The sequence below is a fragment of the Trichophyton benhamiae genome (assembly GCF_000151125.1).
Source record: "Trichophyton benhamiae CBS 112371 chromosome Unknown contig01535.1, whole genome shotgun sequence".
In the NCBI taxonomy this organism is placed as follows: Eukaryota; Fungi; Ascomycota; class Eurotiomycetes; order Onygenales; family Arthrodermataceae; genus Trichophyton; species Trichophyton benhamiae.
Genome location: NW_003315109.1, coordinates 103380 through 115956, shown reverse-complemented (window position 1 = coordinate 115956; position 12577 = coordinate 103380). Strand labels below are relative to the sequence as shown.

Genomic DNA, 12577 nt, shown 5'->3' with positions numbered 1-12577 from the left:
GGTATGTGCTGGTATCGAGCGGCTGACCGGGTACGGGCCGTTGACTCTTCTTTCGGCTGTTGGATTGTTATATAAAGGTAGTCGGTCCGTCCACCTGCTCGGGCTGGTCTCTTGTCTAGGCCCTTCTCAGCCGCCAAAAGTAGAACAGACAAGATGGCGTCCTCGAACGTGCAGGATGAGATCAAGCCTCCGGCTACGATTGAGAGCCGCGATGTGGAAAAGTCGATGCCCCCAGAAGCGGAGAAGCCTGATGGTGTCCCGATAGTGGTCTCGGACAAGCTTGCGCGCCAGCTCTCTGCCCGCCAGGTGCAGATGATTGCGATTGCTGGCACGATTGGGACGGGACTGTTCTTGGGAACCGGCAAATCTCTGGCTACTGGAGGACCGGCGTCGATGTTGATATCATATTCCATTGTGGGAGCCATTGTCTTCATCACCATGTTGTCTCTCGGCGAGATGGCCACTTTTATACCTATTGCCGGGTCTTTCTGTACATATGCCGGGTAAGCTCTTGTTTACACTCGTGTTTATGCGTAGATGCACTGCTAACTGGCTTACAGGCGCTTCGTGGATGATGCTTTTGGCTTTGCTCTGACCTGGAACTACTGGTTCAATGATGCGGTTTCAACAGCGGCCGATTTGGTCGCACTACAGCTTCTGCTGAAGTACTGGACGGATTCCTTTCCGGGATGGGCGTTCAGTCTCATATTTCTCTTCGTTCTGGTCGGACTCAATATCGTGTCTGTTAGGGCATACGGCGAGGTATGTATATGCTCGGTTTACCTGTAAAATCATAATTATAATAAAGAACTAAGCTAGTTAACACCTGCATAGATGGAATATATCCTCAGTTTGCTCAAAGTCGTCACCATAGTTGTAAGTGGCGCCTCCCTATACCAACTGGCCAATCTTAGCAAAAAATACTGACTTAGTACAACTTCAGATATTTATTATTCTTGGAATTGCCGTCAACTGTGGCGGTAACGTCGACCACCAATACATTGGCGGCAGCTTCTTCCTCAAAGGAGATGCGCCCTTCGTTGGCGGAATTGGTGGCTTTGCCTCCGTATTCGTCACGGCCTCATTCGCATAGTAAGTATTTGCAGTTACACTGATAATCTTTATCTATCATATATCTCTGCCTCCGCTATTTTTCTTTTGCCTCACATATGCTTACCGGTTGGCCAGCGGCGGAACGGAGTCCATTGCCATCACTGCCGGAGAGACAAAGGACCCCACGCGCAACATGCCGAGGGTGATTCGCAATGTCTTCTGGCGAATCCTCATCTTCTATATCCTAGCCATCCTCATGATTGGCCTAAATGTGCCATACGACTATCCAGAGCTGACCACCAAGGACACCCGGACCTCCCCCTTTACCATCGTTTTCCAGATGGCAGGCAGCCGTATTGCCGGCAGCTTCATTAACGCCGTCATCGTCACTAGCGTCCTCTCAGCTGGTAACCATGCACTGTTCGCTGGCACAAGATTGCTCTACACCCTCGCTGTTAATGGCCACGGCCCTGCTATCTTTGGGAAGCTTAATCGGTGGAAGACCCCGTGGATTGCTGTCATAGGCACGTCTGCCATTAGTGGCCTTTGCTTTGGTGCAAGTTATATCGGTGCTGGCCAGCTTTGGACTTGGCTGCAGAAGTAAGTTGCTCCAATTCTTTCATCATCCCAATATATCATATTCCCGCCCCCGTCCTCCCCCCCCCCCTTTCCTCCTATATTCCCCCAGTAAATCATGCTAAATCTTTTCCTCTCTGTACAGCATCGTTGGTGTATCTAACCAAATCTCCTGGATGGCTATTGGGTTCTCCTCTCTTCGTTTTCGCCAGGCCGTCCGCATGCAAAACCTCGAGCATCTTCTCCCTTTCAAAAATTGGACCTACCCATGGGGACCCATCTTATCAATCGGGCTCAACGGTCTGCTCATCCTTGTTCAAGGATGGTCATCTTTTAGCCCAAAGTTCAAACCGGTTGACTTTGTCAGCTTCTACATCCAACTTCCAGTTATTTTATGCATGTTTTTGACCTGGAAGTTTGTAGTCAAGAAAACGAAGTTTGTCAAGTTGGAGGAGATGGACCTCTTGACCGATAGGTATGAGGAGGCTCGTGTAGCCGGCGCGGCTGATCTGGGCGCCTCTTCTGCTGTGGAAGTCGCGGATGGTCCCAATAATAAATGGCAGAATAAACTCAAGAGGGCTGGGCAATGGGTATTTTTGTGATTTTCAACTGAATATATTTTGTTTTTGTCTTTTTTACACATATATTTTGGATTTGAGCTACGCACATACCTGCTTGGACTTGCACTTCCGGGACTAATTAACATTCCGCTACCTAATGAGCAGATGATCAATATATAGATATATATATAGAATATTTGTATATACTATTTAAGCTCATGATAAACATTAAGTGGCTGAACTTCAGAATGTATGTACATGTAAAGGACAGGAATCTGTATATCTACTGGTAGCAGTAAGGGGAAAGAGAGGCTGGACAACATGTCAAACGCAGTCAGATATTAAACAAGTTAAAGGTATCACTTTATCATAAATCCAAATGCTTCTTTCCTCGTTCATGCGGGTTGGGTATAAACTGACATAAGGGAAAAGAAAAGGAAGACATGGTATTCGCAAAACGAAAAAGAAAAAATGGAAATTTCAAAAGTCAAAGGCAACGCAAATCAAAAAGTAACGAAAAGGAAACCTTGAGCCTAAAATCAAAATAGGGGAAATAAAAGAGAAAAAACGAGAAAAAAAAAATGAAAAATAAGGTAAAGGGAGGGAGGGAGGGAGGGAGGATATATAATTAGGTGGGGGGTCAGGTAGGTTTTAGGGAAGTTATTGAAGGTTAGAAGGGTACAGTTCGGGGCAATCATATTAATCGTTGACCATCTCGCCCAATTCCATCCTCAGGCGCTTGGCGGGTCTGTTGTCCTCTTCCTTCTGGCTGTCTTCTATTGGAGTTTGTAATTGATCAGCCGGTGCCTTTTGTAGTCCCGTGGTGCGCAAAGGGGGAAGAGACACTGGCGAAGTAGGCGAGACGTGTGTAGAGTTGCTGAGCACGGATCCACGGCGGAATGGAGAAAGAGGATTTGAAGAATCGGAGGTAGAAACTATGCGGTCAGATGCCGTGGGATGATGTCGTTGTTCCGTTTCCAGCCATGGCAATGAGGGAAATCTTCTAGGCTGTGCAACCTCCTTTGGAGGCGGAATATCTGAGCTTCTGCCCAAAATAGGAGGAAGTTTAAAAGAGGCCAACCCTTGATCGGAGGGCTGATAGCTGGCTGGCCAGCTTCCAGATGGCCCGGGGCTTGAGAATGAGGACGAGTCAGTAGGGCTTCTTGGTTTATAGGCCATATGTGGCGAACACGACGCCCGTGGTCCCTCCCCTGGAAATGAGTGCATTGGTGATAAGCGGCCCATTGGCCTTTGTAGTTGGCATTCCCGTGGCTGGTAGTCATGAGTGGAAGCCTGAGGTGTTGGCTGCTGCCCACTCGATGCCGGCCGCCGTGCAGGGGGCACATTACTAGCTGTAAAGGGGGATGGGGATGGCAAGATCGGGGGTGTCCACATTGGAGGCTGCATCGCAGTTGTTGGGCTCGATCCTATTCTCCGTTCTCCTTCATTCGACGGACCCCCATGGGCGTGGTTGAAATCCGTGCTGGGTCTGATTTCTCTGGATGATGGATTTCTCTTATGCCCTCGAGCAGGTCCCAGAGAGGCCGAAGGGTGTTGCGACACTCTCAGAATTCCTGGTTGCCCAAATGTTGACTCGTATGTACGAATAGGTCCCTCTTCCACCTTCAAAGGAGGCCGACCACGGCGCTTATGGGTAACGTCTACACATGATTCCTACAAGGGCCAGCCAGTCAGTATTTGGGCTAAGGACGTTTTTATGAATTTATACTGATGGCCAAAACGTACCTCTTTACCTGCAACGACACATCGTCGGCAAGGCCGTGCAGAATCACATCCTAGATGTTTTCGTTTGCAATTGACGCAAGCAGACGCAACATGAGCTTTCGCCCGGCGGGTTGGCCGCGGAGGAAGTGTCGTCGTACGTGTGGAAATGGGATTCGGCGCTCCGAATGCCGGTAGTAGATGTGGCGGACGAATATCATTCACCGACGGAAGCCCATACTGCTGATTTGATATTTGCGACTGTCTCGGGTCGTAGACTGCGCGATCTATCCCCTGCCCGCCGACCATATGATGGCCTTGATAGTCATGATGCGACTCAGGATATTTCAAGTTTGATGTTGGAGAGCTTGGTCGTGCTGAATGCCTTAGTCCATGAGAGAGGTCAGATCTAAATTCTGGAGGCGGAGAGCCTGACATAGGCGGGGAGAGATATGGACTTCGACAGCTGCTCGAATAGCGGGAGTCCGATACGCTGAGATTTAAGGAGAATCTTAGCGGATCTGACCCTGAGCGATGGGGCTGTCCGAAGGTGTCGTTAGGGAAGAATCGGGCAGAAGGTAGGCACTGCATTAGGTAGATCGTTGAAGTGCAGGTTCCCTAGGTCTTAGTAAATGCGCAACCCAGCAAACCGAAATAGAATTATAAATCGTCGAGAGGAGCTGTTCGAGTTCCGTCGGGTAAATGTGTCGTTAACGAGATATGTCCCTTGTGTTCAAAACTCGGCCTGCCTTAATCATAGCGATCAAAATTTCCGAACCAGCAAGCAGTTTTTCAACTTTGGCACCAGGATAACAATCAAACCGGCCTGGTGGCTTGTATGGATCGCCTGAGTTGTAACGTTGATAGCGAGGAACGGGGGGTAGGGATATATTGCCTCACAGGCCTTGACAGCTTTCTTATATCCTGTTCTCGACTGTCGAAGTTGCAAAAAGCAAGAGATTGATGAGGCAGAGCGTGGGTATAAAGTAGGGCAAGAATATGGCGGTTTAGAACACGTCGAATGGAACCAGGTTTAACTTCACGGATAGGCTTCCCGCAAGTAGGGTGTATGTAAGTACGTTGTTGATGGATCAAAGATGACGTCTGTTACAATTCCCAGAAGTGTTGCCAATGGAAAAAGAGAAGAAATATCCCAGGACAGAGTCGAGTGTGTGTATTGAGTTCAATGATCAACGGATCGGGTGTGACCGTCAAAGAGCAATGCAAGGTTGCCGCCTCTGCCTGTCCGCGTATGATCCAGAAAGGGCAAACTTGGGGACTTCGGTGCAAGGGAGCGGTGAAGGTACAACTAAAGGGAGATGGTGTTCTGGAATGTATACGAAAGCAGTCAACGGTGCCAAGTGAGAAGAAAATATAAGGGGGGAGAGGGAGAAGAGAGAAGGGAGGGGAGAGAGGAAGAGGAAGAAAAAAGAACGAGATCAGACAGGATGAAGCAGCTGTATTAAGTGGTGGAGGTGGTGGTAGTTTGTAGAGTCGCAATAAGCCTGCAGCATGAAGGGTCAGGGGTCTGGCAGGTTATGGGCGGCGTTAAACGTAACCTAAAAAATTCCGGCTGAATGAATTAATTAAGCATTATTAAGATAACCCTCCAATGCAAAATTGCGGTCTTCGAACAACGGAACCCGATTGTGCTGGACCTGGCCGTTTATCAATTCTTTTTTAAAGCGCGAGAATGATGGCTGATACAAGGAGGTATGATAGATTCCGTCATTCTGGGTGCAATGGAGAACCTGTAGGCACGCGGGACCCTTAAGAAGTACCGAGAATGAAGAACTTCCAATTGTTCAATGCAGATAGATACCCTATGGCAAGAAGAGTGATCGTGAGCCAATCTCCGCTGGTGGAGTAGGCTGCGTGTGGGGTCGTCTTTTTCTTTTGAAAAGGAAAAAAAAAAAAAAAAAAAAAAAAAAAGAGGGAAGAAGAGATGAAAAAGCAAGTTGCATCTGGGTGTCACCATCGTGATGCTTTCCTAGAAGAACCGTAAATCAGAGTTGGGAGGGTCTTGGACCGCAGGAGAATTGCAAAATTCATTGCCAACAGGAAATACGCAACCAGGGGATATTCATCACGCTGCACATCGTATCCGCAGTGGATAGCATGGCCTGTGCAGAACGACATGGGAACGATATCCACGGGCAAATAGTGGTGATGGCGAAGGAGAAGCCAGGTACCGTTACTAGTGGATTTTATACCGTGGATCACCCACCTGGCATAAAATCGTGGGCCATATTATCAGGTCTCCTCTTTCTTTCTTGACATCCCACCACCTCGAGTCAGGATAGGCGCTAGTTTGAGTTCGCTTGCTTGGGCCTGATCTTCATGCTGGTCGATCAGAAAATAATATATGTCTGTCTGTCTGCCAGTAGTAGTCGTTTTGCATCAGCCAGGGGACAAGTAAGAAAGCAGGGATCATATGATAAAAGCACAGCGCCTGGATAATCATGATTGGTACAGAAATTCTGTGTGAAATCGAACAAGGCTTCTTTTTTTTTTTATTTTATTTCATGTCTTCTTACGGTTATCCAGTATATCTTCTTCTGCATACTGCCCAATAAGGGGCTCAAATTATTGAGGGCAGCAAGCCATCCGCCCAATGAGTAGCCAGAAATCCCCTCGATATGTGATCCTTTGGTGGCAAAGAGCTGGACGCAATTATTTTCATTTTTGAGATTCCTAGTTTCCATGTCAGCTAATCAGCCAGCAGAGAAATGGGTGGTGGCTTGCATGGTTCAGCGATGATGAATATAACCAGAGAGCGTCCCTTCACACAGCCAGTACTCTGTGCCTAAGTACTCCGTACATAGAGTAACAGCGCGTGTCCTGACGGACTGGCGTAACCAGACAAGACGTGCTCTGTGGAATCGAGGGTGATTGCCGCTCGCTCCACTCCGTCAACCGGCGCCGGAAACATGAAACCTGGGAGTTGCAGAGGCAGGCTGCGCTGCCCAGCACGCGAGATCTTGACCTGCACCGTCGCCTACTCGGACGAGTCGTGCTGGGCCGTCGATGGCGCTGCGATGTACCGGATACCGCGAGGTTGGCGGCTGGTGAAGTTGACGTTGAAGTTGACGTTGAGTTTTCCTCCTTTTGACGTTGGAGCGTTTCCCCTTTCGGAAGCGCCTATTGTTCCGCCTGTCCTACAACGGCGACGACACCAGAAGAAAACATATCAAGAGCCAGCGCAACCGCGCAACAGAGCTATCACCATCCACGGCGGTGCAGAAGGATAAACAGCGTGAAAAAGAAATGCCGATATTATTATTCTACGCCGTGCCCCTGCGTGCTCGAACCCTTCAATGCGAGACAAAAGAATACCCCGGGTGCTGCGAGCTCGTCGGCGCCTATACCTTCGCTTTGGGTACATGATACATATCTACATCTAACGTCTCCCCATACAGAGGGCCCATCATTGTTGAGGCCCGCCAGGACAGCATTGACAGCGGTGGAGAACCCCCAAGGAGGTGTTATACCTACTCCTCGTCCTGACGATGCGGTTTGTGCCTTGCTCCTGGAGGGGCGCTTGACGGCGAAGAACCCTGGATTTCTAGCCGAACCTGTGCTGGTGTGTTTCTCTCCGTACCCCTGAAACCACACGAGGTCAATCAAGGCTCCAGAACCGAAAGCTTGTCTATCTGCAGCACCATTGCATCAGAAGCATCAAAGCGCAGACGGCGATCAGGATATCAATTGATCGCAACCCCAAGCCTTCGTCGAAACAGAGGCCAAGCCCCCAAACGGTACCGATGACAGATCATTCAGAGAGACGGAGTTTTTACACGGGTGTCATCTTCCTGAGGACCCGGTCACTGCCAGGATTGCTCGCATTTTCAGGGTCCGTAAAAAAAAAGGGCCTTTTTGGAAGGAAAGGGTACGGACGAGTTCGGTCCAACGCCAAAGCGCAGGGCTTAAAAAATGCGCCTTGTGCCATGTGAGGAGCATCAGTGAATTATATATAACTAACCCTGTGTTCTATTTTATTTTATTTTTATTTTTATTTTCTTTTATTTTTCCGTTCTCCAGCCCTCATCTCAAATATAGTCAACCTTTCTTTTTTTCTTCTATTAAGGTCTTTCCGACCTTCCGACTCACTGGTTGTTTCTCTCTTGCTTCTTAACACCGGATCTACGGCATATTCCGCCAGGAGGGAAAAGGGCGTTTAACATGAAAGTCTGCATGTGTATGGACTTACCCGGTACGGACAGTGGGCTAGATAAAATGCACGCCACCCACTTTCGTGATCAAGAGCAAAACCCGATAACTTATTATGGAGCATTCCCAACCAAACTGATGCTATCCAGAGCAATCTCCCACCACCTCGCCAAACGACGATTAGTTATTGAGGGGACAGCCAATCATAAAGCAAGTAAAACCCAATTGGCCCAGACATAAAAAGGAAAGGCAGAAAGAAGATCAAAAAGAAATTATTATTTATTGATTTGTTTATCCCCAGGCTGGATTCCGTCGATCATCCCGGACGTGTCCCAAACGTTATATCCAGCGCCAGCTCCATTTCAAATATGAACCGGATATGGACTACCGTTTGAGGCGAGGCTGTGGCTGGTAGCCACGGAGGATACTTTCATGGAGAAGTGTGAACATGCTTTCTTTCTCTTCTGCGATTTGGGGAAAATCTCCGAACCTTATCAATCCATTATTTTAGGCCTCTTCCCATGTCATATGATCGCACGTCCATACGGATACAATTCGCCCATATTTGGACCTGGCCCTTGGTTTTCGATGTCTATGGCTTGTGCTGCAGCCCGACAGGCTGGACGATGGATGCCTTTCGCCTACACAAGCCTGCTTTCGAACTTCTTTGACTCCCTTGGGCGCCTTTCCTTCCCAGCTAAGAAATCCAAAAGGCCTTGCACACGACCTTATGCATGGCAAGCATCCCTACTCTGGCTGCATTTTTAACATATGTATGTATGTAATGCAATCACGATCGCCCGTGCCTCGGCATGTGAGAGACATTTGTGATTGGTTTCTCCGGGAGAAAAAGGACCGCAAGACAGCATGCTCGTAATGATAGTGAAGCAGTCAACCAACTCATCATCGAGATATATTACTCGAGTGAGCACGATCCCTGCCACGGAAATTAAACGGAGCCTTCGAGATGCGAGTAATTGAAAAAGGGAAAATGGAACAACATTTTTAACTTTTGACAAGTAATCAGCCAAAAAAGATGTGTATATACGTTATACATGGATCTTGCATATGCATGTCGTATCATACCGCCAGATACATACAATGCTCCGGTGCGCTGTATGGCTAGACACGCTGAGGTGATGTATCCTGGGGTATCGTATCATCCTGCGGTTCTTCAAGCTGTCATTTCCCCAGCCTCTCTGTCCCCAAGCATAAGCCGCCGATCCTCTATTATTTTATGTCTTTCGGGTTTGAATCCCAAGTTCCGACCCTTTTTTTAGGTTTTCAAAGTCATCAGCTGCTCACTCTTCGACGTAACAGAGTGGCATCATTTTCCGCCTCGACGGATCCGGCTTCCTTCTGCACAGGATAAACGGTCCTTTCGACCCCATTTCTCCAAGGGATAGGACCTCCAACATGGCATCAGGGAACAACGGTCTCCCGGGACCTGGATACTACCGACTCCATACTCCGTACAGACCGTTCTTCTCCTATATAGATATTGGTGCCCATGAACCCTTTAGGAGACACGCTTCCAAGTATAAGTATATACACGGTAGAACTACAGAGTAGTTAACGCAGCTTTTTGTGAGCCACAACTCTGTGGCTGCCAACGTGCTCCTGGGGTCCTTTCCGAGGGAAAATCTTAGCTGCTATCCCAGCTTCATAGCAGAGAGATAGTGGTATCGCATGAAGCGGATCTATTCGAAAATTCTCCAAATGGTTTTTGCCCGTGGCTCATTTACCTGCCTTTTCGGTGAAAGCGTACACTGCCTGATCGGCCCCTAACCATGGAACTAGACATGGGGATCCAACTTTATGATGTGAGCTAAAATTAATCCCCGAAGTCCGAATTTCATCTCGTCCACACACTTTCATAGTGCTTGTTAGTTCTCATTCACTTTTTCTTTTTCTCCCTTTTTTTATTTTATTTTATTTTATTTTTTCGCAGGAGCAAGTCAAAACTCCATAGTGGTGTGGCATATTGATACCCCCCTCTCGTAATATATGTATGTCTATCCGGCCTGAGGAATCACTGACTTTCTTCCCAGGTCGCCAAGCCAAATGAAGCAATAAGGCATGCTCTAGTGGTCTCAGTTCTATTTAGCACTGTTTAATGCCATGAAAAGTCGTATTAAAGCTGAGGACGTTCATGCCCCTTGAACTTTGGGAAATATTATTTCTCCAGCCAGGCCGAACTTGCATCAGTACGGAGTATTAAATGTCATGAAAAAGCAGGAAGACTCTGTAGGTTGCCAGTGTCGACAGAGAGAGATTCCTATTTTTGTTCCAGCAGGCTTTCCTTTTTACGCCTGATGATTGTCGGTCGGCATCAACGGGATCGACGCGGGGCCAATAGCTCCTCTTCGGCTCACCCCATACCGAAAGATAGGCTATACATGGCGTTCTGTAACTCGCTCAAGCGACGGAGTCCTCCGTCTCCCTGGGATTTGGAGCATAATTTGCCATTCAAACTTCTGGGCGGGGCTGATGGGGAGCTTTGGTGGGATTATTCCGTTCGCGTCAATAATGGGCCATCTAGGCGCCGGGAGCAAGAAGACGGCGAAATGGACGAAGCAAAGGACTTGTTCGGCGGCGCGGTCGACGACGGGATTTGTTGATGCTGGATCTGACACAGCCCCTCTGGTCTCCATATCATGGAAACTGGAAAGAAGAAATGGAGAAAGAGAGGAGACAGACATTCTTCCGAAATCTACTTGGCAATTTTCGCTTTCTTTTTTTAAAACCCCAGGCAAGACCAGAAACAACACAAGGACATTGACTGTAAAAGAGAGGCTCCCTGTGAAAATACTATATTAGCGCCTCACAAATACCTCGATAATGCAGTTATATAATTACCCCGATATAAGAAGTTCGCAGAGAAAATAACAGTTATATCGGGGTTTCTTTCTCACCGCATTATGGCGTGAATCAGCTTCCTACCGGCCGAGCGGTTTTACGTATGGAATCCCATCAAATAGTCTGGCCACAATATACCATATAGAGAGTCTGAAACGGTACCTAAGAAACCGTAGTTAGGTCCCAGTAAACAAGTTATCGGCGCCTGTATAGTCTTCTTTTTGTCTAGTCTCTGCCTCGTAGTTTGGTTCTCGCTTCGGGATTGACGGGCGACCCAGGGCTAATAATTGGCTCTAAGACTGCAATTATGGTATTATTTACCGAGTTCGTCTCCCGTTATTTGGCTGCCTGGGTGGGAACGTCAATGCATGATCGTAGCCGTCCATGGTACCGCTGGGATGCCTCGTACATAAAACAACCCCATTGGCCTCTCCGGTAGAAGCTTATCCGAGGGGGAATTGAGCTATACCGATCGCCCGCTCGGATCAATTTTGCTGCTATAAAGACCATGTGGAGAGTTTTAGTTACTTTTGCCTTCCTGGCTTCTTCAACGGAGATCTAGAAAACTTTCGTCAGACGCTGCAAAAATGGAAAGAAAAAAAAAAAAAAAAAAAAAGGAATAAAACTTTGAGAATGGTTTTGAATAGCCATAAAATAGTAAAACACATAGGAACAGAGAGGAATACGGAACAAATACATAGAATAAAAAAAAAGGAAAGAAAGCAAGGAGCAGGAGGAAACTTGCCTGGAGCAATATTCGTTCCATGAGCTGGAGACTCCACAGACCTGCGGACAATATTATGATCCGGGTTCTTCTCTCAACATCTCATCACATTCAACTGCTGCTCGACTGGAGAGGGCATTATGACACACGATAATTGTCAAAATTATCCCCAGCAGTTCATTTATCTTCGATTCAGCGTGCTGCAGGACTTATTGGCAAGGTTATCTGTGTATCGAAGAGCAGCGAAACAACGCTAGCTGTACCAAAATACGACATGTTGCACTGCCTCGACCATGATAGGCGAGTAGAATCGGACTTTCTGCGGGTGTTCATCTCGGCTCCAGGTTATCCCCTGCATACCGAACCAGGGTCAATGCTGGAGGTCTTGGTCTTGGTGAGAAGGCAGAGCAGGAGGAGCAGGATGAAATTCCTCCAGCTGGGGAAGAAGATGCTGCCTGAAAGAAAGAGAGAAACAAGACATCTCATCCCCTGCTTTGAGTTCTCTGGGGAACGCACCGTTCTTAGCCTGGTTCTTGACAGAAATCATCTATAAACTCTCAAGCGGGAGAAGAGATGATTTTATCCTTTCGGAGCGAACCAGAAACAGACATCAGACATCAACCTTTGATAGGCAGACTGATTTTCTGGTCTTCCACCCCCCTATCACCTGCTTCCCCGCGCTCCCTTGACTAGTTGAGCATGCTGCTATCCATATATGTATATGCTCTCGAGTCTAGTCATGCAGAATATACGGAATATACGAGGCAGCCTGAAGATAATTCTGCACCCGAATGGCTTCCTAAGTGGGTGATAGTCAAAATACACTTGCTGGAAGAACCGTTGACCAGTGTCCCACCGGGTCTTACCGTCTGCGAGCGTGCTGCCCTGGGCTGTTTTGTATGATCAAATTAAC

General features: G+C 47.8%; 2 protein-coding genes across 2 annotated transcripts; one reads left to right on the top strand and one right to left on the bottom strand.

Moving 5' to 3' along the window:
- Positions 1-153: 153 nt before the first annotated feature.
- On the top strand, positions 154-2231 carry ARB_06325 (uncharacterized protein; the record flags this gene model as incomplete). The annotated part of the gene is made up of 6 exons (XM_003015156.1): positions 154-503; positions 561-762; positions 835-876; positions 944-1092; positions 1189-1653; positions 1775-2231. 6 exons carry the CDS (start codon positions 154-156, stop codon positions 2229-2231), a joined length of 1665 nt encoding a protein of 554 aa, XP_003015202.1.
- A 657-nt stretch (positions 2232-2888) lies between these two features.
- On the bottom strand, positions 2889-3368 carry ARB_06324 (uncharacterized protein; the record flags this gene model as incomplete). Its single annotated transcript, XM_003015155.1, has 1 exon — positions 2889-3368. One exon carries the CDS (start codon positions 3366-3368, stop codon positions 2889-2891), a length of 480 nt encoding a protein of 159 aa, XP_003015201.1.
- Between the last annotated feature and the right edge of the window lie 9209 nt (positions 3369-12577).